The 27,237-nt window shown below is 33.3% G+C and overlaps 2 protein-coding genes across 2 annotated transcripts in view; one reads left to right on the top strand and one right to left on the bottom strand.

Annotated features, from left to right (window-relative positions):
• The window catches only part of LOC113516934 (uncharacterized), a 15,053-nt gene extending 3,358 nt beyond the window's left edge, over positions 1-11,695 (top strand). Inside the window, exons 3-5 of the mRNA XM_026901438.3 lie at positions 5,490-5,650; positions 10,530-10,769; positions 11,128-11,695. Coding sequence (XP_026757239.3) covers positions 5,490-5,650; positions 10,530-10,769; positions 11,128-11,286 — 560 coding nt within the window. The 3' untranslated portion in view covers positions 11,287-11,695. The remainder of the gene's footprint in view (positions 1-5,489; positions 5,651-10,529; positions 10,770-11,127) is intronic.
• LOC113516754 (polycomb group protein Psc-like) lies at positions 11,688-27,237 on the bottom strand. Its single transcript, XM_052900892.1, has 8 exons — positions 23,618-27,237; positions 22,431-22,599; positions 21,396-21,489; positions 20,744-20,915; positions 19,939-20,105; positions 18,886-19,181; positions 17,385-17,703; positions 11,688-16,884 (listed from the first exon to the last, which is right to left on the bottom strand). Exons 1-8 carry the CDS (start codon positions 26,972-26,974, stop codon positions 16,656-16,658), a joined length of 4,803 nt encoding a protein of 1,600 aa, XP_052756852.1. The 5' UTR covers positions 26,975-27,237; the 3' UTR covers positions 11,688-16,655.

Here is a 27,237-nt window from a genome sequence, read left to right as displayed (position 1 = left end):
TAGATGTATTTAGGGGGTAAGCAGAATTGGCTGGTGCATTCCCCAGGATGTGAGCGAAGTTTCACAAAGACGACAGGATCGCAAGACTTTTTTAAGGGGTCAAGCCCCAGTAGAAATAATCCTAAATATGGCAATGGACTGAAACTTGTTATAATTTTAATAAAACAAACTAAACTATTTTTTTATTTTATTTTATTATTGTTATTGTATTTTATTATGCATATAGAAATTTGATAATAGCAAATAATTTTTCGTCATTGAACGTAAAGAGCTTTCTACAAATTCAAACATATGTCGAGAATCCTGTTTGCATTACATAGGTGAAATCGGAAACAAATATTTACCAAGTACAGATATTTTCTTAGATGAATATATTTTTATAGATATTTGGTATAATTTTCGTTCATCAGATTTAATTTATTTAAACTAAAATAAATAATAATAGACTTTATAATCAGTTAATACTTTTCACGTTAGCTACCTATTTTTTTTTAAATTTCCGCACTGTTATTTATAAAAGGAATAGTAACTATGTTTAAAATAAATTAAATATATATTTTTTATTATTGACCTAACGTTTAAAGTATTAGAAAAAATAATCAAGTACATATAATTTTTAAAACACGTATCTAATAAAAGGTACCTAAAAATAAAATGAATGTTGGTTCGTCCTCGCATTGATTGCAGTGTTTCTAGTTTCGAGCAATCCAACTTGATATATTGCTAACTCGTGAACTATTAATAAATTACGAGTTACTCTTGGTATAAACAGTCAGCAAATAACAAGAGTATGCACATCTTCAAGGTCCAATAGGATGGTCATCACGACGTATGTACTGAGTTCACAGAGTTGCTTACCTTGCATGGAAGGTAAACCATGCATGCATGTTTTACCTTTTGTAGAATTACATAGCTAAGCGTTCATAAAAAATATTTACAGATCCTGTACCTCTTCTACATTCTACAATCATTATCTATTTACGTATACCTATATCTGCATTAAAATAAATTTATTTTATTTATATGTAACTCACATTTTTATCTACAATCACGTAGAATTACCATCGGTCCGGATTTGTTCGAATAAGTTGAAACGGGCTGTCGACTTTTTTTTCAGACTTTTTAATACTTAATAATAATAAGTTGTTTAATTTCCTCATTAAATCATTCACTATTTTATATTCGCATTCCCTATTTCAGTGTGAATCATAGGGTTGTATTAGGTATTAGGTGTGTAGCTTTGCCAACTTAAATTAGAATACGAAATACATTATGTGTATTTCGTATTCTAATTTAAGATCTCTCTAATAATGTTAGATGTGAATCCAATAGTACGTGAAATGAAGATGCAAATAATGAACATTACATGAATTTTATACTATTTTATAAATTTTATAAACTCATATAAATTTACACAATCATTGTGGGAACATAATAGTAGCTTTTGCAATACGTACTGAGCTCGTATGAAGGTGCGGCACTCGCCATACGAAGCCACAATATAGGGACCTACCTACTTGTCACCACAATACAATCGATCCATCGATCTACATTCCGTAGCGCACACAAAGCGAACAAAGATCCTTTATGTCAATTTCAAAATATCAATTTCTTCCAAACTACATAAATAAATAGCCGATATTTATTTACCAAATAAAAATGTAAAGAAAACAAAGAATAATAACACAATTATTATTATCAATATCAATATATTGAATTTGCCTTAACATTAATATCATTAAAAATGCTTCTAATTAGCAAAGTACTAAATACTCAAGCATAAGAGATTATAACATAGGTTAAGGATATAACCTGTAATGTATAATCTGTTTTTGACTTCACAACAATCTTGGCATGTCTTTGTTGAAATTATATATAAGTAATTCAATGACCGTGTGGTCTCGGCATAGAATAGACAACCCCTTCCTTTCCCATGCGTGTCGTTAGAGGCGACTAAGAGAACATAATAATTAAGAAATGAGCAGGAGAGTTATTCTTAAAACATTACCAAAATCTAACCCCCCTCCCCAAGGAGAGATCTAAATTCAGCAGTGGACAGTTAACAATTGATAACATCATCATCTTCTGACGAAATAGCAGCACATTAAATTAAAAAAAAATACTAAAACCAAATGTTCTATTACAATATTTTAATTGTGATACATTTCTATATGTTACAAGATAAAAATAGATTATAAGTACCGGGTAACATATGTTCCCATACTACTTTATTCGTTTAAAGATAAATTTAAAAGAGGCACTAGTACCTACTTTGTGTTTACCTCCATTTTACTGAAATTAAATGGAAAAATATTTTCAACATGTTTTTATAAATGGATATCTAAAATTCGCAACAGATTGGATACCTACTTTCATAACAATTAATATTATGTAACTACTTTTACGTATTTTATTTTAAAAATTTAGCTAGGTACGTACTGAGACTTTGTATTTGTTATGTTCAGTGAATTTGCATTAAACTCTTGAATAATTTCGCAATAAAACAAAAATAGGCATAACGAAATGTTGCTTTTAGACGAGTACATTTCGTTTTGTCTATGACTTTCACCACTCAAGATGTGATTACTTCTTACGCCTACATTTCTTTACATTTCCCATCTATTTAACTGCAATTGGGTAGAGTATAGATTATATAGAGATAATAGTTGGTTACCTAAGTATCTATAATAAAACCCCAAATTTATGCAAATATACCTAGTTATTAATTTTTTTATTATTATTTTTTTAAATTTTACAAAAATTCACATCTCCCCTCTTAAGAAGAGGAAATGGCAACTAACCCCCGCCCCGGGCCTCAGGGCTTCAGGGAGAGAAACCGGCGTACAATGCGAGCAGAATCTAAGAGCACCGGTTTATGCATCTTTCCCGGAAGTGAGCCGCCTCGGAATCCCAACCGTCTGAGATGTTGTTCCAGACTGCTTGGGATAAGACCGTTCACCGACAAAATGATTGGAATGATTTCGATAAACGTCACTCCCCACATTTTGATCACCTCGTGAGCCCGGTCGAGATATTTTTTCTTTTTCTCGGTTTCGGCTTTCACGAGGTTCTCGTCGTGCGGTATGGTGACATCTATCAAAAACAACCTCGAGAGTGCCCGATCCATCACCACGATATCAGGTTTGTTCGCGAGAACTGTCCTGTCCGTGATGATGGATCGGTCCTAGTAGAGCCTGACGCTGTCACTTTCGAGGACCGTCAGGGGCTCATTTTTCAAGGCAAGACAATACATGACCAGGTTTTTTATGTTAAAAACGTAAAAACCCTTTTTTGATACTAATCCTAACTTCCGTGGTTCAAAACTCCTTTTACAAAAATGCACTTTCCCACCTTTTGACAGATGTACTCTGCGCCGTGGCATATGAAAAGTTAGCTATATGTAATTACATAACCTCAACTTGAATAAAAAATACATAAAATAATATTTTATGAAAGAGTAGTTACAGTTGCTTCCGGTTTAGTAATAGGTACTACGTATATTACGGTAATAATGATTTTTGAATTTGCGAATGATTACAAGATTCATATTCTTACATGAACATGAAATATCGAAATAGATAGGTAAAATTGAACTTTCTACGTTACAAAAGAGCCGCTTCATTGAATGACCTAACGATGTGCTTAGTTAGAATTGCATATAGTTTTAAAAGAGACAGTAAGTAATACGCTCATTAAAGCAAGAGCATTAACTAGTGTGATGCGATTAGATTAGACTATTGTATTGTTTGTCAGTCCTCTATTTAAAATATTTTCTGGGTAGTTGCTTCATTTGATACTGACTTTTCTCTTATGCTGCGTTTATAATTTAAAGCGTGAAAACCCTTTAAAAAGACCGTCCGATTTCCCAAAAGAAATGCAGGATCAGGTATGTGGATATGGTTTTTACCTACTAAAACTACACTCCGTTTGAACTCCACATGTTACTTGGTTAGGATTGTATGATTTCTATTCTAACTTCTGAAATTCAGAAGGTCCTAGACTTCTAGAGTTCTGACTAAATACTAGCTCTAAAGTTTAACTTGAAGGAACATATTGAGCTTCCAGAAATAATGTGGTCTGTATTGAAGCGTGACATATAGCAGTGAAATTGCTGAGATCACATATTGTGAAAATAGTCATATAGATCTATTGTACGCTGTTTCTAGATATAGCAACAACCTGAAATGTGTTATAGAAATTTGGTGGATGCAGGTAGCTCAGAACCATTCTTTAGCTATGGGAAATCTATGAGAAAAACCTATATTCATAAATAAGATATATTATTATATTATCTCTATCCTTTCAATAGAAATCTCTAATGTATAGATTTAACCGTTCTTTTTTGTGTAATTATATAGTGCATCTAGGTCCAACATATCTAACTGCAACAGATTACTAAATTTTGAATTGTATTGCTCTATTCAAGATTTTATATCGCTTAATAACCTTTTGTATTTGGGATGTTACCTGAATGGATAGGTTTATGAGAATTAGAACGAGTGAGTACTGTTGTGTAAAGCCGCGAACGACAAGACGTTTAGATAAAGACTATTTCGAAATATGACCACCTAGGTCTGTCGTCACAGTCATCTCAATATGTAACATTGCTTTTGTACAAAGTGCTTAGTGGTCTGTAGCTAATTTACGACGTGTTGCAACGACTCCTCCTCGTCCATTATCTTGTTAGGTTATGAGTCCTTTTGTCTGCGCATGAATATAATACAAAACATATATTCCTGATATATACTATATAGGTAGATTACTCTACACCGTTAAACATATTAACTGTCTTTCAATCCCGAGTTTATAATTATAAGTGCCTTGATTATAAAAAATATATTATAGTCGTACTGCTGAGCACGAGTTTATCTATATTTATAAGGAGGAATAACTATCCTTTTTTAATGGGTAAAAATGAAATGGTGACCCCGCCTGCGCTATTGGTATAGTCTGACGAGATACCAGTGAGGGATGATAGGTGAGAATGAGGTAGGTCAGTTGGCGTATCGTGACGAATTCAACATTAACCATGATAGTTTTCAGAGGGAACAGCGTGGAGGTTGTTATAGGGTATATGGCTAACAAGGGGGCCAGGGAAGAAAGGGATTGTTAGTGATGGAGACTAAAAATCTCATTGCTAGCAATATACCCAGCCAGGTCGACCTAACTGGTCGGCTAACTGGCCTGTTTTCATTTTCATCGATCACCCTTCACTGGTGCTCCACCAGCGTATCCCGTTAGCGCAGGCGGGGTTACCATTTCATTTTCACCCATAAAAAAAACAAGGGGGCCAGTTAGACTTCATTACTAACAATTCCTTTTCCTCCTATAAGGAGAATAGTAGACCATATACTACTACTACTGGTGTATTGTATTTTGTTCCCCTATTCCCTCACGAAAAAGGATTAGTGACACATTATATTCTTGCACATCACCAAACGATTCCAACTGCAAGTAATAATAATGAATTATGTTTTATGTTAATACAGGGGTCCGTCATTCGACATATCGGGATGCCCGTGGAGTTCTACACTCATACTTCTTCAGCTGGGAGCATGCGCCCACAAGGAACCTGGAAGTAGATTGGCTTGACGCCAGAAACATCTGCCGCCGCCACTGTATGGACGCTGTCTCACTAGAAACGCCGCAGGTTAATTTCAATTTCATTAAATATTATATCTACTTATATATAATAAATTATATTCATCGTGGATGCATTCGTATAAACCTGTATACGTGGATATACGTTCATGCGGGTATACGTTTACGTTTGTTTCTATAAACAAAAACGAAGGCAGGTCGCTTAAAAATAGCGATTTTTTCTTATGCAACATAAAATGACAAACAAGCTTACGAAACACCTGGTACAGCCTTGCCAGATTGGATATTTTCTTCGCGATTTTGAGTAAAGAAACTTTTAACAAAAGAAAATATGTTCGCGATTTTAAATAAATTAAATTGTTAGAATATTTTTTATACAATAGAATAAACAACATGGCCATGCAGGTTTTTTTATAATTTTCTGGTTTGTATTTATAATAAATCCATAGAATATTCCAAGGAAGGCGGCGGCATGAGGTCAAGAAATCAGTGTCGATAACGGCTTTTTTGCGTAGTAGTTACATGCTAAAACAGTAAAAAACTATTAAATTTGTGATTGAGTAAAAACAAAAACATCATCAATTTGGAGAAAAAAATTGACATTTGGAAAGAAATATAAAATCACAGGAATATCAATCAACAAAACAGACAATGTTTGTATATTCTTCCTCTGATATTTGGTCCTTTGTTATTTGATGAAACAAACTAAAAAGTTTGAGTTCAGTACTTCCAGAAATTACATTTACTCTAAAATACTCTTCCAATTTCATTCCATCAGAGCAATATTTTCTAAAAATTCTAAAATGTGTCTCTTATTCATTTCTCTCTCTCTCTCTCTCTCTCTCTGTCTTTCTTATTGTTCAAAATTGACAAATTTGATAAAAATCACAAAAGTTAGTTAGATATCGTAGAATACATATATATTAGAATCTTAAAATAGATTTTAAGATATATGTATGTCTATGATATATATATATCATAGACCACGATGCCTTCAATAATATTATCATGTTTTACCACACTTCAAATAGAAACAACCTTTCAAGGATGGCTGCTCAGAAAACTATACCCACAGTTGTGTACAAAGTCTCTCATTAGATTGGAGTTACACTTTGGTTATCATTTATCACACAAAGAACCTCGGTAATATGTAAAAATGTTTACTCCGGCGTCACCCACTTACTCGTACCTACGTGGGTCCTTTTCACTTTTGGATATTGCGGTATAGATTCCGAAATTTTAAAAAGTACTTTGTTGTTGTATAAATAAATATACAGATTCGTACCACCTATATAGTCCTTAATATTTTCTCTAAGCGGGCGGAAGGTGATGATTCTCTAAATCATAAGATAAATGAGCCTTGAACCACGGAATAGGTACCTAATACAAATAATACTACGCTTGAACATAAAGATCATTTAATGTGCGTTACAAAATGATAGGTACCTCAATTTGTCGTAATCCTCATTTAGATAAATCACGACACAGGGTCAATTGTGAACGTGATGCGTTCACTTTCCAAGTTTAACAAACTTTGATGTAGCAATTTTGAATCGCAATTTATATTTCATAAGTGCAAAATTTGATGCAGCTTGTAGTTAGTACAAATGTATACCTACTCATGCACAATTCACTTCGGTTAGATCATCCATGGTCATCCTACATGCACACGCAAAACTTTTTATTTTCTATTAATCGACTTCATATAAGATCAGATTTTATCAATCAGATTTTAAGTCTTTAAATAGTTAGGACAGCATTACAGTCCTGAGGCATGAGATTTATTGACTCCATTATTGAGATTCAATATATTTTATTTAATTATATAAGGTAGTTTGCGGGTTTTATATTGGTCGACAATAAAAAATATTTCTTTTTAAACTTTTATAATTGATTCTCCAGCAATAGAGTCACACATCCCTGTCTATTTGGATTCAAATACATTTACAAAATACGTGATAAGCAATAGTACCTTCTACGATATTTACATACATACATAGATACATACTACAGATAGGAAAAACATACTTTATTTACATAATTTTTCTATATTGAGAGCATGGTGGTCTAATAGTATGCTACTCATATGTACGTATAAATTCCAAAAGTAGCGAGTTCTAGTTACTGTCTTTGGTCCAGTCGTCATTAAAGCACATAGTCATACTAAAGTTGAAAGCATAATTGTTTATTACTCCTATATTAGTGCTTATTTCTATTTATACCGGATCCAGTCTTGAGGTTCAATAGCCTACTACAATTAAATTAAAACAATTGTACCTACGAGTATAAAGTACACGGAATTACCTGGATACATCTTTTCCGGAATTCAAACAATAAACGTATGAACACGGTTTATATAGTGTTCACACCATTCATTATTAAGTAACTACCTAATGATTCAATATAGGTAAAAAATGTATGAAGTAAAAACAACAAGTTTCATCATTCGTCCTATTCTAGTTATACCGTTATTGTTTTTACCTCTTAGGTACTTAATAGGCACAATAGCAGTAATAACGTATTGACATGTAAATACCTCTCGGTGACTACATAACATATACTTACATTTATCCGGGTTTAGAAATAAGCTTGTAAGTTTTCAATAAATGCTTCCTTTTGCAATCGCCTGTCGATGTAGCAAAGGTATAGCTATATTCACAACAATAAAAAGGTAAGTATTAAATATTTTTATAGGATATCTAATAATAATATACACTATACAGTAACATAAACTACAACACCATGTATATGGACATCTGAGGACACAACCTAATGATCTACTACCTTTTTTTTTAACGTGAGGAAATCTTCCAAAGACCTTCCCAACTGCCGGAGGGAAGGCAGAGGGGGTGTGTGGGATTTTTTCCCACTAAAACCTCACGACGTACCTCGAGGCCCATATGTCGTGTCCCCGGGCTCCCGTGTTGAAGATGACCGGAGCCCGACGCGACGGCCCGCCCTGTAGATGTTGTAGGGCAGGCTACCTCTCGTGTTTAGGATGGGGAATGCCCTTCCCATCCTACCGTCTCAGGAGGAATGATCTACTACCTAATCCCGAACCGAGCAAATTTATAAAAGTTCCTTTGGTGTCGAGTGAAAATTTAACTCGGAACATTATTACGCAAAGAAATAAGAGGCATCGCACAAGAAGAAAATTCATTCGATACTTGGGTCTTAACTAAAAAAATAATTCCCACTGCATAGGCAATTTTCACGACATTGCGTTGTGGACAATTTTCCATCGTCCTTAGTTTCATAACGTTCTAGGTATTGGAAGTAATCTGGATTAAGATATTTTCATATATTACTCCATCTTTACCATTGAAATGTGTTGAGGTTGAATACTAGGTTGAATAATATTTACCAAATATCGCTTGGTGATTCTCAGAATTGTCACGCTATACGCAACGACATACCAGATGATAAACCCGATGTTGCCATCCAATAAAATGATTGGTGGTAGAACAACTTACTTATTTTGATAATTATTATAGTACTTATTACTCAGTATTATATAGTAATATTTTGTTTTGGCGAGTGACTGTAAAATATGGTGAAATTTACATTTGCAATTATTGTGACATACTTACCTTACAGTGAATGTCCAATATACTCGTATGTTAAGAATAAATAAAAACCCGGATATTTAAATACTGAAGCCGTAAACTTAAAGTAAACACGATCGAAGCAGCAGATGCATCAGTAAGTTTATCAATATTTATAAGAATAGATTAAGTAAGTGGATTGCATCGTTTGTAGAGCAATGAAGACGTCGCGTGAAAGGGGTGCAACGGCCCACTGCGTCACGACGGCTATGAGGCGATGAGGCCAGACAAGTGGCACATGGCACACATTCTTTAGTTCCTCTTGCAGCTGTATTGCCCAGTTCTTGCTATTGCTACCGGACGTAAACGACGGACGCAGGCTTCCCGTTTGTCGCATCGTAGTACCGCCTACCTACATACTTACTAACACACCCATACGTACCAACACCTCATTCTAAATAATTATATTCTACTCATTTTCTACTTGACGTTTTAAGCCAATAATATTAAAAGGTCTTTTGAGGATCTTTGTATGAACTTTGGTACAAAATATTTAAGTATCAAATGGTAGCTACATTGAACTAATATCTATATCTTTAGGTAGGTTAGGTACATAATCAACAACGAGCACCGCTTTTCTTCATCTGCCGGCCGCGCTGCTCGCTTGTTTGTTTTTCTTAGGAAATATAATAGGTAGGTAATCTAAGTTTAGCTATAGTATGAAAATACATTCGTACAATATTTTAAGTCATTGACCGCAGCAGCCGTGACACTCAAATCTTTATATAGGCATGATCGCAAGGTGTGGTTGAGATATCAACCTCTGTGGTGAGACGTGAGATGCATACTTAATAAGTAGTTGGTACCTAACCATTGCGGGTAAGCAGATCGATACGCCACATTTGTAATTATGCAGACACTATGGTATTGAGTTCACACGCTTAATGTCATGATTTATTCATTGTTCTAAGGATTTTTAGTAGTTAGTGTTTTTACACTTATCCCCTATTGGCATCGGGATAGGAAGAGTACCAATTATATTCTAAAAGCACTTAGCACATATACACATAGCTACTATAGGTAAGCTCTTAAGTATACTTACAGAACCACCAAGTTTCTTAAATATGTATTTAGTGTGTTGAATTTTACTATATGTCTACACCTGTTTATGTCTATAGACAACTTTCCATTACGTTGCTCGTCAGCTTGCTTATCATTCGAAGTTATATAAAAAAACCTATTATAATAAATAGCAACACCATATGGTGTATGCACGCATGCATAAGAAAAACCCTATATAAGTGCTCATCATCTTTTTTCTTTCCTAAGGTGCATAGCCTGGATTGTTTTTTTATTGAAATGCCCTTATTTTCTCATTGACAGGAAAATGAATTCATTAAGCAGAGGATCGCTCGCGGTAACGTCCGATATATTTGGACGTCCGGTCGTAAGTGCAACTTTGCCGGATGTGATAGAGCCGATCTTCAACCTCCCAATGTAAACGGTTGGTTCTGGTCTGGCTCCGGTGCCAAGATCGGTCCAACTACGCAGCGTAACACCGGGGATTGGTCTTACACTGGAGGATATGGACAACCTCAACCTGATAACAGGGAAGCTGCACAAGTAAGTAGTAAAATATGATTACGTCGATCAAGAGTAGTTAGCGAGGTATGTATTGGAAGTGTTAACTGCACCGACACAATCATTACGTCGCGGGTGTTAACACCCGCATCTCATTTATTTACCTACCAAAAGAAAGTGAAACTCCACGGCAAATTTCGATTCGTTCGAGAGGTATTACGCCATAAAATAAACTTGAAAGTTGTTCTTAGAAATTTACGTCGTGATTCACCGGTTGGGCGTGAGGAATGTTATCACTTTGCGACTTTAAGAATTGAGTTGAACAACCTGCGCTGTACGTGAGATGAAATCACCTGTTACTGTTATTATGTCAATTCTACAACCATTATTTTTTGCACAGGGTAACGACGAGTCGTGTTTGTCCATACTGAACAACTTCTACAACGATGGCATCAAGTGGCACGACGTTGCTTGCAACCACGAGAAGCCCTTCATCTGCGAGGACAGCGAGCAGTTGCTCAACTTTGTCCGCTCCCGCAACCCTGGACTCCGTCTATGAGCTTGAACTATCGTGTATTAACCCTCGTCTTTAGTATTTTTATATGGCTGGCAGTGTACAAAATGTAATGGCTATCTCTATTTAAGTTATTTATTATTTAACATATTATTCACTTCGAGGTATATAGATTGATACCTTATTTGGTGGTTTCCATAATTTATATTGTGACAGCAAAAATGAAAGTATAGCGCAAATATAATACTATATTATTACTTAATTTTGAAGGTCCAAAGTAATTAAGTAGTATTTTAGTATAATACAATCTACTGTCACAATTTGAAGGTCAGTCATAATTTCTGTGGTACCTACCTAGTGATTTCTCCCTAAGTTATAACTTTTGTAAAAAGGTCTTGTTTTGCACAAAATAGGATTAACATAAGTATTAGAATAAAATAACTTGGTATTTTTACTTGATTGTTTTATTTACTTCCCACATAATAAAAAAACGAAACGGAAAAAAAGAATCAAAAAGACAATTTAAAACTAAAGAAATTCAATAAAAACAGATGTTTTATACAATACTTATAAATAAAGATATAAAGAAACAAGATATATTAAATTCAATTCACATTTATGACCACATTATTTAAAGGAAAATATAAGTTTTATTGACCGTGTTTTAAAATACAATTACATACATTAAGTCATTTTATAATAACTGTATTTTCGTCATACATTAAATCACACTTCAAATAAATAGCTACCTATAAAGTTACAGTTAAAGAGGATAAGATTTACAAACTGAAAGTTCCAGTCACAATAAAATTCTTTACCAGTTTTTAGTTTACCACACAATTACATTTTAAGTATTAACACTACGTATAATAGAAGTGTTTTTAATATTAACCTAATTTAAAATAATAAATTATTATATTGGCTTACATAATAAGTTGTTATAATAACTAAAAAACGCCGTTTTTCTTCTCTTCAGTCTTCTTCTATTCTTTTGGTCAACTACAGTGGGTCCCGATTCTGAGATGTTATTTCTGTAAACCAGTGTTTTTCAACCTTTTTCATGACAAATAGTATGAAAAAACATTTCACGACCCCCGACTTACTCTTTTGTTAATTTGAATTAACATACAAATGTTTTAATTATCATTATTCTTAAAAATCTTACAAAATAAAATACATAAATGGCGCCTCAAAATCATCCTCAATATTAATAGACGATATTACTAGAAACAAAATATATCAAAATATTTTTAAGAAACTATAACAATGGTGTCGATACCGAGTTGTTATTTCCCTAAACCTACTTCTAAAAGTAAAATTTCATTTTGATATTACAATTATATTGTTATTCTAGGGAGCAATATAAATTAAATTTTTAATAGATTTAAAATTATTACAATGTTAGTTTATAATGGTCCCTAAAACAGTAATTTCACGAAATTATCAAATTAAAATACATGTTAGGTTAAGAGATAGGTTTACAGAAATGACTCCTCAGAATCGACACCATTAAATGTAATTAAAAGTATAATTATCAATTGAAGAAAACTTACGTAATAAGAACGTAAAAGTAATCAAAAAAGCATTTTAAATAAGCTGTTTGAGATTAGACGGACATAGATAGGTATCGCCCGACACACCAACGAGACGTTACTTCACTTTGTATGTGACTTCGATAGTTCACGTTACGTTCGAATTATGACACTGGCCAGTGCCTGCATATACTAATATATATACTAGTAAAATTATAAATCGGTGGGTATTAGTGATACACTGAACTCTCGCGAAGAGCCGCCGAGTTCCCAACTAACATACTTATGACGGTAAGTATGTTAGTTGCTGTACCGGTTGACAAGCTATAAACGTGTAGGTACCTATTCTTGGAGTCACCTACTTCAGATTTTATGGGGACTACCGAATACCATAAGTCACAGACAGAAGCCAGTATAATATAAATCAGTGATATCGCGTAACACCTGTTTCTGACAACTGTTGCTGTCGTTTTCCATAAAATTTAAATTATATATAATGTTAAATTGTTAAAGAGCGGGATGTAGCAGAATGATAAAATTATAACGAATTTTCGCACTATAGTAAGATAATAACATATTAGTTATGATCAAGGTAATTTATATAACAAATTAATATTAAAGATTAATTAAATTATAAGTAGGTAAATAAAAAACTTTCGTATCTATTTAGGATTTGATACTACCTATCCATATTATATAAAAAAAACTACAAAATAACATAAAAACGTGGTCTAAAGACACAAATAATTTAAAGCTTACATAATCAATGTAAAATTTAAATCTGAATATAGATAGACACATAATAACGGTTATAACGTTAGTGAAAGCACAAAACTTAAAATGTAAATAGTAAATATGAAAATGTAACCGGTTCTAAAATGTTAGACGGTAAATTAGAATAAACAGCTTATTCAGTTATTGATTTCGAATGAAATAATTACAGTAAACAACCACCACGTCAGATGAAAGTCTCCAACGAAATTACATAACATCTCAGATAAATAAAAGACGAAGAAATAACACCTACGTGGTTTCAACAGGTTTAAAAGCGAAATTATCTAACTACTATCAATGTTTGTTTTTTTTGCAATTCGAAATGCCAAACAAACTGACAGCGCACCTGATAGAAAGGGCTCACTATTGCCAATAGTCATGAATAACCGCCAGTAACATAATAATTTAAAGAAAACAATGTTTATAGTTTCCATTCATAAAGACTAAGATATTATGCCTACATACCCTATAATTTTACTGGCAAGTGGTAGTACACCAAATATATTCTCTAGCACTATTGTCCACTCATTACTTCCTATGCCATAGCGTTACGTTAGGAAAAGAACTGGATTGAGATATTTAGAGATGAGGTCATCTTCACTTACATTAATCCCTAATTATAATTGTTACTATATTTCTCAATGTAATAAAGAACAAATTATATAAAATGTAAAAGTTGAAAGGCATTAGAGATGATCGGAATTTAATCTGGCACATAGATAGACCATATTCTAGATTCAGAGAGAAACGTTATAAAATAATTCATAAAAGGAACCATTGGAAACAAACAATATCAAGACAATGCTGTGACCAACACAAGGAAGCAATAATTATTCACAGAACAAAAAATTACATAACAATCATAATATCTACAGATTTGCGTGATACATATCGAATTGTAAGATAATAATGTTCCTAGTCATGATTGGAAGAGTATTACAAATGATGCGTGTATGTCGTAAATGTTATGAATATTCTATAATATAGTGATTCGTAGAATATGTCAGAACCGTATATTCGTATTTTTACTTCAATAGGCATTTACAATCTTTTAAATAATAAGAGACCACATACAAAAAAAATGGTATGTGTACCCATCCTTATCTACACATATTTCTATCCTTGTATTAAATATCGCAAGTACGAATGGCTACAGATTATCAAAATTCTTACTATACTGTAAAGTACTCCAAAATACAAATACCACTGGCCATATTAAATCTAGTTTGAAATTAATAAAGATATATGTATATATTATAAGATACAACTGATAGAAATATTTCCAATTTTTGTTAATACATACATAGAAAACGTCCAGATCAATACAAACAGTCATACCCATATTTATGAGTACGACTTTAGTGGTCTAGCAGTTCGTTTCCCACACATTTGTATTTACAAATTTGCGCGAAATGAATCGCTAAACCACTAAGATCGTCAACAATAATTTATATTGAAATATTAACAAATACAGTTCTATTGTAATTTACATTTACCTACTTTTTTAATGCACATTTACTTTCATCAATACAAACCAACGATATGAATTTTTTAAATTTTACAATTTACTTTTAAAAACCTGTGATATCTATACAGACTATGTAAATACAATATAAACACACAGGTCGCTTTCCAAATATCTTAATTTTGAAACCAAATTAAATCAAAAGAGAGTATATACCAAAAATTACTAATGTATACCAAAGGATATAGACTTCTTTAAACGGAACAGTATTAATATAAATCGTCATAAATGTGATATTTCAATAATTATACTAAAGAAAAAAAGTACTTTTTTATATAAAATGTATTAAACACTGTCATATATACATATAGTATATATGGTCCATATGAGTATACTTGCCATATCAAACAGCAATGGGTATCGTGCGATTGAATGAAATAATAATTATATTCAATAAACAAGATGTCTATTTGTCAAAATTGGTCGTTTAGAAATAATACAAAAATAACATTAGAGAACAGTACATAACCAAGAAATACAAACACCTTCTTAACTATTTGATTTCTATAGTTATTTCGATAAAGGCATATTTAAAATATTTACTAAACACATCAATTACAAAGAACATATGTATTTCACGTCAGAAAGTTAAAATATTGCGCATGCAAATGAGTCAATGTGCGGTGCCATTACAAAAAAATCAATAAATAAATTGTCTAAATATAAAACAAAAATCCACTATAAAACTATTCTGACCAATCCTACAACTAAGAAGACACCGCAGAATCTACGATCCGCATATGAGATCTTTTTCCAAGACTTTGATACACAGATATTCTGAACCTGCAGCAATCTGAGCAGTCTTCTAGGTCAGTCTTAATTAGCTAATCTATCCACATTTTGAAGAGATTGTTAGTAATACTAATTACCAGTCCCATTACTACCATATATTGGTAGTGGTCCCTGTCAGATTGACCTCCACATGATCCTCGCTGGAAAACATCGCGCTTAATTCCTGGTGTTTTCACCACAATAGACTAACTGATCTGCCTTTTCATCTCACCTATCATTCATCAGTGTTGGCCCGCTAGCGTATACCGTTAACGCAGGCGGCGTTTCCATTGTTATTTATTAAATCTAACCACATTCGTGCACGCTGATTATTCTAACTAAAGCATGGTCATACAGTACGTAGAATATCATAATGACCTTTATTTAATGTTTTTGACCATCTATAAAACATATTACTGCTTCAAAATAAACAAAGAGATTTAATATTGTATAGCTAATGGTTTATAAGAGACGGGAATTAACGCGATCATTTAGGTAACGTATGATAATTTACCTGACGTTTTTACCTCATCTACCTAATTGCCGTCTCTTATAAACCATGCAACGCGAAACTTTAAAAGTTAATATTGTATAGTTAATGATCTCAGATTACAGATATCTTTTTTTTTTTATTTTGAAGGAACCCGTGTCTATGTACATACACAGTACGTATTATAACATTAACATCTATGCAATTGCAACGATATGATATAATACAAAATGTGCAAGCGACAAAAACGAATGGTAAACAAAAGAGGCATTATTTCTTCTTCATGCTCCTTAATAACACTTGCAATTCTATTAGGAAGGTTTTAGATAGAGTTTAAACAGGTGACGTCGTTAAGTATAGCGGAAAGTAAAGGCTTGTCCCGTAGGGTAGCGACAAGCTCGGATTCGTCCCACTGCAAGCGTAGGCGACGGCCGCGTCCCCCCGCCCCACTTGACCCGCACACCCGCACCGCCCCGCGTGCCTCCAGAAGCGAACATGCGCCCGCCATCTCGCTCATGTCCAATGGAGCGATGTTCCGTGCCAACGCCACTCTGAGGACATTTACAAGTACACACATAACTACAAGACATATTAGCCAGTTTCCTCCAAAAACCCTCTAAAGATCATTACTCTCATTTGCACTCAACGTCTTCCCTCTACTCTCTCTAACTATACTTTCCTTCGTCCTTTTGAAATGACCAAACCGCCATAACATTCCCTATACCACTACTAACGTTCCCACTAATATCATCTTTCTAATCACACTATACCTCTTTCTGCCTTTTATTATTTCACAACATAAACTTTTCAAAATTCTCATTTCTAGACAATTAATCTTGATTTCGTGCTTCTTTTGTTCTATTTTTTTTTTATTAAAAAAGAACTCATATAGAAAACTAAAACATTAATGCAGTGAGATTGTTCCCTATTACTATTCACAATCCGGCTTTTGATGGTATTGAGGATTTCAAAAATAAACCTACATAATTGCAAAACGTTAAATGGTTATAAGTTGTACATCTGAACTGTTCCCTTATTATTTTAATCTCACCTTTTATAAACATCATGCAGTTTTCCCATTACAACATCTTTATTCTTCCCCTTCGTTAGTATCAGCATGAGACTACACAGTATCAGCTTTTGTTGCATAGGAATGCCCTCATCCACATCGTTTTCTATATTCCTTGAACCACCATAAACGTCATTAAGTACTTGGAGGACTTGTTTTAGCTCTACGGTTACTGTGGCGTCCTTCATCATATTGTCAACAGATTGATTCTCTGAGAATTTACTGCGTCTAGCTAGTTCGATAACTCTTCTCCCTATATCTAAAGCTCGTCTCATATCACCAGATACAGCGGCAATTTTAGCTGCAAATAAGTATTTTATTATTTATTTATTTATTCATTCTGATTCGATACATACAGCACGATTCAAGTATACACATAGATCTCACACAACGTGATGGCTTAACAACTAGAACATATTAAATCTTAAGATCAGACCAGAAAAATAAAGAAAGTACACTAGTTATTCTGTGAAACAAATATTTTCTTTATACATATAGGTTTTTTTATTGGGTGATAATGGAATGATAACCCCGCCTGTACTATCAGTATACACTGGCGGGTACTAGTGAATGATGATAGGTGAGGATGAAGTAGGTCAGTTAGCCCATCGTGAAGAATTCAACAAGAATCAGCAGGTTTCTAAGGGAATCCACGTGGAGGTTGACCTGATAGCGTATATTGCTAACAATCGGGCAGTCAAGTTCCATTATTAACAATCCCTTTCCCCCTATACATATAGGTTATATGTTATATATTTTGCCCAACACGTATAAGAAAAACCCAGATAATTATGTAACGAGATTTCAAAGTTCCAGTTAACCGGGGTGATAAATTGAGCATCAAGAAAGTAAATATATTTTAGCTGTAATAGGTTTGTATTATATTTTAGCAGAGAATGCTTGACTAGTTTCAAAACAATCCAAAACCCTTAGTCATGAATGTTAAACATTTCCGACTAAATAACACATAAGTCAATCCGTTTGTTAGTTTTACAGTTAAAATATAATTAAAAAAGTATAGCTACTTATTATACAATGTCAATCTATCTGTAAGTCACGACTGAAATACTGCATATGGATGAAACTTCATACACACAATTAGCAACCCAACAGAAAGTGATGTAATTACTACAAAGTTAGGGTTTTTATGATAAGAAAATGTAATTTCGACAAAACAACATGTCGCATCGGCTTGTAATAACAAAATGAAATTATTTATTCTGCCATCAAAATAATAATTTATTACTTAAAACCAATTGTCATGTTGTCCTGGCATAAAATGGGTTCTCCTTTCCTTTCCCGTGGGTGTCGTAAGAGGCGAATAAGGGAACTTAATAGTTGAAGGATGGACAGTAGCATCCCTTACCAAAAGCCTAACTGCGGTTGCCAAGTGTAGCTTATGAGGGAAGCCTATGTTCAATAGTGGAGAGTTAACGGCTAATATGATGATGATAACTTAAAGCCAAAATATATTATAGTATACCTGCCAACATTTGCAAGGCAACTGGCGAAAACGCATTGCTCTTATCTTCTTTAGCAAGCACAGTGGTGAATATATTTATAATCTGTTCTTTGGTGTACGGTGCGAAATGCAATGTGTTAGGTCTAAGAGAGCAGCGAGCCTGCAGCCTCGGCAGAGTCCTTTCAGTTAGGTCAAGAGCATTCGCAATTCCGATGAGTACAAGGCCCGAAGCAGCAATCGCTGGCCACTCGAATATTGTATACAGAACAGACTGCCGCTTGCTATCTAACTGATCAATCTCGTCCAATACCAGCAAACTGTAATTTAAATAAAATTATGGTGAGATAGAATACAACATCCTTACCCATCTCATGTTAAGGTGAAAAGTTATCGATAAAAATAAAAATATAATGAACAAAGGCGCTCATGTATAAGGGTTCTTATTGAGTTAAACTAGTTGTGTATCCGTGAATTTAAAAAGTAAATAAAGCTGACATAAATAATTATTAATATAATAGTCAACATTACTTCAGCCCAGGGCCGTGCCTGGGTATATGGCCGCCTGCGTGCCAGTCTGTATGGCCGCCCCCAGGATATCATTAAAAAAAACTACTTTAATTTTTAATGTTTATTATTATACACAGGGCATCAAACCGGGAAAAAAATCAGTTTTTGGTTAACCGAAATCGAGAACGAAAAAAAATATTGGTTTTGTTCCCAAAACCGGTTTCTGAAAAGAAAAACCGGCTAAAAACCGGTTTTATGAGATTTATATGTTTGGATGAAATTTAAGAAAAAAAATGCACAAAATAAACATTTTTTTATTTAAAATTTAAACAAAAATAATAATTTTGCCCAGTAAACAACTTGTAACGATTTGGCCGCCTCTTAATATCGGCCGCCTGCGTGCGGTGCACGCAATGAACGCCCGTCAGGCACGGCCCTGCTTCAGCCATCAATTATAAGTACTTATAAAATTCTTAAATCCACAAAATTTCATAGGTCTGATTCTCAACATTTCTTGACCATGATGAGCCAAGGAGCCAACTTCAAAAAGCAAAATAATAAACTTACATCATCTTATGTTTCTTTTGTAAAAATTTTTCTATAGCATTTAAACAAGTTTTTTCTGTTGATCCTGCCGTCCGTATTTGTAGTTCATTACATATCCTGCTATATATGCTAGTAGCAGATTTCATCATTGTGCAATTTATATACACGTGTGTGTATCCATTTATGAACTGAAATAGAAAATAATCACCCATGATACATTTGTGATAGTAATAAATAAACATTTTCTTTTCTTACATGACTGCACAAAGAATTTTGTACACTTATGTACAACTCATGTATCCGATTTTCTTTAGACGCTCGTAGCAACAAATTACTGCATCCATTTTAATGGGATTAATTCAGAGACGATGTTTCTCTACACTTATCTCTAAATAAGATATAAATTAGAATCAAGTTAATTTAAGATGGTCCATAGAAGTGACTTTGCGAAACTATCAAATCAAAATATTAAGAGATAGATTTAGAAAAATGGCGCTTTAGAATCGAACCCACTGATTGAGATGAGATATCAGATTAATATTCCACGTATTACAGCGACTCTCCAATATGACGTAGCATGAAAAATAATACAATGCATTGAAAAACTAAATAGAAACAAAATAATTTATATCTGTGTTGTACGACGTCATATTGGATAATTCGAAATGTAGATTGCACAATTATATCAAAAGTAGAGATTTAGAACTCCAGTAAATTAACAGAGTCGTAATCATTTCATAGTTAGTCTGTACTGTAATTGTAATATTACACACACAAATATTTGTAATCAAAAATTTTCATTATAATAATTATATATTTTAGATACCTTATTCAACTGAAGTATATATGATAAACTGGCAGTTTTTCCTGTACCAGGCTGCCCTGATACATACAACGAAGCAGATTCTCCACTCTCAAGGTGGTCAGACAAAAAGTTGTCTAACCACTGAATTTCCCGTTCCCGGCTCGTCAAAGGTTTTTGAAGTTCAACTAAAAAACTGAAAATTTTTGTAATATTAATTACATCATAATATTTACTAGCTTTTATCCGCGACTTTATCCGCATGACCTAAATATGACACTGTGACTGAAAAAAAAGTAGCTCTCTCTCTTTCTCCGGGTCTCCAGGTTCCCATTTATCTCTATCCCAAAATTCATCATAATCGATTCAGCTGTTTAGACGTGAAAGCGTAACAAACAATCAAAACACTTTCTTCCAAGCACCACTCTTTGGAATCAACTTCCAGAAGCAGTATTTCCGATACGACAAGATAACCTTAAAAAAAGAGCATATTCCTTTTTAAAAGGCCGGCAGCACACCTGCAATGCCGTTGGTGTTGTAGGTGATCATAGGCGGCGGTAGTCACTTACCATCAGGTGAGCCGCATGCTCGTTTGCACCGTGTTGTAAAAAAAAAACTACTTTCGCATTTCTAATATTATTTAAAGATTATTAAGATGTTGCACATCAAAACTTACTTGTTTTCAGATTCCTGAGTCTTTAGATCATCGTCATTATAAATAAAATTATTATTTCTTTTCCGTCTTGAAGCTTTCGCTGGGATACAAGAATCTAAAAAATAATAATAAATAGTAATTAAGTATATCCTATAATACAACGGTCGTTTATAAAATACAACATGGAGTTCTGATCTCATTAATGAAAGTCCAGGGCACCGTGATTCAAAAGGATAAAAAAAAAAACAATAGAATGAAAATAGAATACTAACTATGTCTGCATTATATGTATACACTGGTGGAGCATGATAGATGAGGATGAAGGCAGGTTCATCGTGATTACTCCATTACTAAGAATCACTCTGCTTCCCCCGGTCCAAGAGAGTGCCGAAATCCGAAAGAGGCCACAAGTAATATTGTGGGATGTAAAAAAAGCGTGGGCCCGGTGTGGGCCACATCGAAATAGGTGATGACCTTCTTTAAAAACTATATATCCTATCATTTCAAGAACTATATAGCCGTAAGGTCCCGGATGAATTAAATAGAGGCTAAGGGAACTTAATTGTTGTGTTATGGGCAGTAACGTCCTTCTTAAAACATTACCAAAGCCTAACTGCGGTTGCCATTCCGTCTGCCAAGCTACTACAAACAATTATGTTTGAAAAGCGTCTACAAACGTGGCAACTACTGGTAACCCCCCCCCCCCCCCCTCCCGGCCAGGCCTATGTTCAACGGTGGACAATAAACGGCTGATATGAATGAATGAATATCCTATTAGATTGATTTTCATCCGGTCCCTCCTGGAAATCATGGCGGTTTATTCTAATAATTCCTGGTGATCATAATGTACCTATTAACCTGCTTTTATTACTCATCTATCATACACGATTCACGATTGTCCCACCAGCATATACCAATAACGCAAGCAGTTACTATTCACCATACCTCTGCACTCGACATAATATTAATGGCTGTAGTCCAAAGTTCTATTGACAGGTGCCCGAATATAAAACTTGGTAGATATATGGGCACTTAAATAGAAAAAAGGGACTATACCTTGAGTATCAACATTCTTTAAATTTTCGTCCGCAAAAGTTCTCTTTAATTTCTTTAATTTACATACTTCTGTGTTCAGGATATCTTGATTTTCAACATTAGACTTTTTTACTCCTAAATTAACCCTTTTACGTAATTTAAAAGGTATTGATGCTTGCACAGTAGACATCTGTAAAAAATACATTGTTATTAAATGAAAAAAAAAAGCAATTGTGTACTTAGATATTATTTTAAATCAGCTACATACCTTTGCAATGTGTTTATATCTTAACGCAATAGGGTATACTATGAATAAAGAGTAATTGAAAAAAGAAATCGGTTTATTACATTGGTTTTAATTTTATTTTAAATATATTGGGGTCAATTCTATGGTTTTATTTCTTTAAACCTGTGATATAAAAATTTCAGTTTAATATCACAGTGAAATCTTTATTATAAGAATTAATATGAACTAATTTTCTAATAAATTAAGTCAAGATCATTATAATTTAAGTTGATGATGGTCCACAAAATAGTAATTTTGTGAAATTAACAAATTTTATTAATAATAAGAGATAAGTTTAAAGAAATAACACTTCAGGGTCGGCCCCATTGATTGCATTTCATTATTTTAAAAACAAAACTAAGGTACACATTTAATTTCAAATTCATTAAATTTGAAAGTAATATTGAAATCTAAAGATAGTATTAACAATTTAAAACGAATTTATACACAATATTAATAAAGAATGTTAATCATACCACACATATATATAAATGTTATGAATCCATTCACAAATTACAAATGTATATAATATCTATATGATCTTATTAAATCTCATATAATACCTAATATAAATTTAATACACAAACACAAAATGATTTCATTTTTAACTATGTAAGTTATAAGTATCTTTAAAACTACAAATTTTTAAGAATCATTAAAGTAATACTTGATTGATTAATCAAATTATACATAATACAAATTAAGTAAGAAATATGTTAAAAAATAGTTTTATTGTGCCTTTTAAAAATCAAAACAAACTTACAAAGTTGCAACTAGCAAAACATTAAAAAAAACTTGTAAACATTTTCCTTAAATGTTGGATGAATTTAAGCATACTGGAGAAACGAAATTAGTCTTCTTTAAATCCACATGTCTGTAAAATAATTACAAAATACTTTCGAAACAATCCCTTGACATATTATTGCTTGTCCTTATTGTTAAAGTCATTTTGAGATTGGGCTATTGAGTTTTTATACATAATATCATACTGTCTCTGAGCTTTAAACATTTCATACTGATGTCTTATCAAGGCATGGTAATCAGAAGAAGTACTTAACAGTGGATTCAGTTTTGTAGATTGTGGTATAGGTTGACGAATTGCTGCCACTTTACCTCCTGGAGTTAAAGGCTTAAAAGGCTTAAGACCTGACTTTGATGGTCCTAGTGAAGCTTTGGAAGATTCACTCTTGGATTGAGTCATATTTGGTAATTGTAAATTCAATAACTGACTTGACTGATTAATATTTGATTCAGATGAAGAATTGCTGACTTGTTTTTCTTCAGCTATTACTAATTTTGGTGAAGAACTTGGAGACCGAGTTTGTCTTGGTGAAGGTTGAGTATTTGGTGAATTATGAGACATAGCAGTATAATTTGGTGATGAAACAGTTGAGGTAACATTATTTGTGGATTTTATTGGATTGTTTTTGTTTGTGACTTCTTGTACTACATTATTAGAATGAGATGTGCTTGCTATTGCTTTTTCAGGTTTAATTTGATTGACATTATTTGTTGAAGGAACCCTCACAGGATTAACTCCTGAAGTTAATGGCCTACTGGTTATTCCAGAAAACACATTTCCTTGAGACATGGTCAATGCCCACCCCTTGGAAGGTAAGTTTTGTTTCTTTGCTAAATTTGCAATTGACTGCATTCTTTCAAAAGCTTTATCAAATGTTTGCTGTGGACCTAATTGACTTTGAATATTATGTGTTGTTGACAAATCTAAAGCACTACTTGTTTTGGTTTCAGGTGCAGGTGCACTGTTGCTAGGCTTACTATTGAGATTATTTGGTTTACCAACAGCACTGAAAGTTTTTGGTGTTGCAGGTACAAGTTTTGGAACTTGAGATTTATTTTTAGGTAATTTAGATTTCTTATCAGACTGCAATGATTGCAGCTGTTGTTCAAATGTTTGTTGGAATGTGATTGGAGCTGAGAAATTCCCACTCTGTTTACCTAATTTTGTATCAGATATAGGTTTTAAATTTGGTATTGGGCCTTTTGCTGATATATCTGATGACTTACTGGGAGGTTTTGATTGAGTGGCATGTGTCTCTACTTTGGCACTTGGATTCAATTTTGTTTCAACATTAGGCTCTATTTTATTTTGTTTTTTGGGATCAGTGTCAGGTAATTTTAATATTTCTATATAATTGTGTACTGGGGGGCTTGGTACTTTATGGGCAAAAGCATTACCAGCACCAGTTAAATTTTTGTTTACAATATTCTTTTTCTGTTCCACATTTACTGGTTCATTGGAATTACGAGCATCTAACTTCTGATCCGTGAGTGTGATTGACAGTGATGAAGGAATATTAATTTTACATGAGTCAAATAAAGATCGTAGTGAATCTCCTGAAGGTTGTGCACTATTAGGTGGAACAAGACTTGATTTCAATTGTGGCATAATTTTACTTCTGTCTATATCACTATTGTTAGCTAAAAGATCCATCCTAACTTTATTGATTGGTTGTTTATTTTGAAATGTTTGGGTTGAATTAAGACTCGGTTTCAAATCAGGTATTTTTTTGTTTGTAGAAGCTGCAGGTACATCTGTAGCTTTATTAATTGGTTGTTGTGACTCTGCTCTTGATACTTGAATTTTAAGTGGTGAAACTGTTTTTTGTGATGTTAATTGTGGTAACATATTTAGCTGTGATTCATTTGGAGTTTTGCGTTTTGGTGTGGATATAGATGAATTGTTTTGAATGCCACTTACTATTCTTTTTATACCAGTGCTTTCTACCATTTGTTGTTTAACATTTGATGGTCCTTGTTTGATATCCTTTTTATCTTCTTTATCTCCTGTCACTGATTGTGTAGAGATGTTCATTGAAGTTGGAGATGTGCCACTTTTGGAAGAACTTTCTGGTTTAACTTTTATAGATGTTTCTTGTGTTTTTCCAGTCAAATTCCCAGGTGTAAGGGAACCAATGTGAGACGATGTATTAATATTAGTAAGTTTGGCTTTTTCAATTTCAATTTTCAATTTCTTCATCTCGGGTACATTATGTGGTATTTGATACTTTCTTTTCAAGTTGTCCTCTTTTGTTGGAGAAGTTGATAATTTTGTTACAGTAGATGACTCATTTGTGCATGTGGTATCATTGTTATTTGGTTTAACAGGTGAAGTTTTCAAATGTGCAGAACTATTTTTTGCTGTTAGTTCAAAGGAATTTAAAAACTGGGATTTTTCTTCATCTTCATCACATTTTTTAGGAGATGCACAACTGTTTTTACCTGAATTATCATGTGTTGTAGAACCCACATTGCTTTGTGTAGCAAGTTCTTTGCTTTGTGAAAGAACACTGTTATTATTTTTCTTACACACATCACTTATTGGTTTTGAATTATTATCATCTGGCATCGGGCTATCTGTTCCTGAGGAACCCTCTGATACATGTTCATTTAGATTTGGAGCTGGGCTACTAACATTTGTATCTTCTGTAGAAGTAGGACTTGATTTCCGATCTCCAAAATGTGATTCCTTTCTATTAATATCAAATAATCTATTTCTTATAGCAACATAATCAATGATTTGATAGAAAAAACGCATTGGCTCATTTCTTTTCCAATTATAAATATATGCTATGTCCATTAATGTATAATAATCTGGCAATGGGACTCTTTTGTACAATATGTCTATTGCAAATTGAGAACTATCTATATCAAACTTGTTACTGAGGAATTTTTTCAAGTGACTTATATTTACAACTGCCGGGCATTGCAAGTATCGCCTCGTTGCAGCAGCCATGGTTTGGGCTTCATTACTATCTGATGATTTACTTGAGATACTATCCGTATCTGTCACATCAGCATATTCCAAGGAGAAAGAAATCACATCTTCTGGACTAAATATAATTCTCTCTGTATCTTCACCTCTTTGCTCTGGGGTAGCAGATGCAGCAGGCCCTGGTCTAGATGCATAAAACTGTTGTCTTCTATCCATTTCCTTTTGAAATAACCCAGGTACAAGCTTGTATACAATATCTTGAAGTGCTTTATCTAATTTAATATTTGGTTTTGCTGAATTTATCATCATTTCACAAACAGGACAATAACTTTTTACTTGCAAGTGTTTTATAATACAACTTCGGCAAAAAGAGTGTAAACATTCGACAATGGTGGTTGCGTCTATGTAATAACCATGGCATAAAGGGCAAGTTATATGTTCATTAACTTCTCCCAATAAAGTTCTCTGAGGAACTACGACATTATTTTTCTGCTCAGACATTTTCACCACCTTTTTATCAAGGAGTTTATTGGATGTAACCATTTTTAAAACAGCATACCCAGCGTCACTAAAATGTACAGAAACACGCAGCTGTTAGCAGAATCCGAAATGTCAGAATCATCTCTTCCACTTTTTATTCAACACCATATTAATGATAACAAAAATTTTATGTAAACTTCTCTGATACTTATTTTAGTTAGTAATACAATAATAAATCAATAAAGTATAAAGAAAAACTATGAATACCGGGAATTATGGTATATAAGATGTCGTATATAGATAGACTGATATATATTCAATAAAGA

The sequence above is a fragment of the Galleria mellonella genome, unplaced genomic scaffold, assembly GCF_026898425.1.
Source record: "Galleria mellonella isolate WM207_F2 unplaced genomic scaffold, CSIRO_AGI_GalMel_v1 utg72, whole genome shotgun sequence".
Lineage (NCBI taxonomy): Eukaryota > Metazoa > Arthropoda > Insecta > Lepidoptera > Pyralidae > Galleria > Galleria mellonella.
Note: the sequence above shows the minus strand (reverse complement) of the source record. Positions and strands in the feature narration are given on the sequence as shown.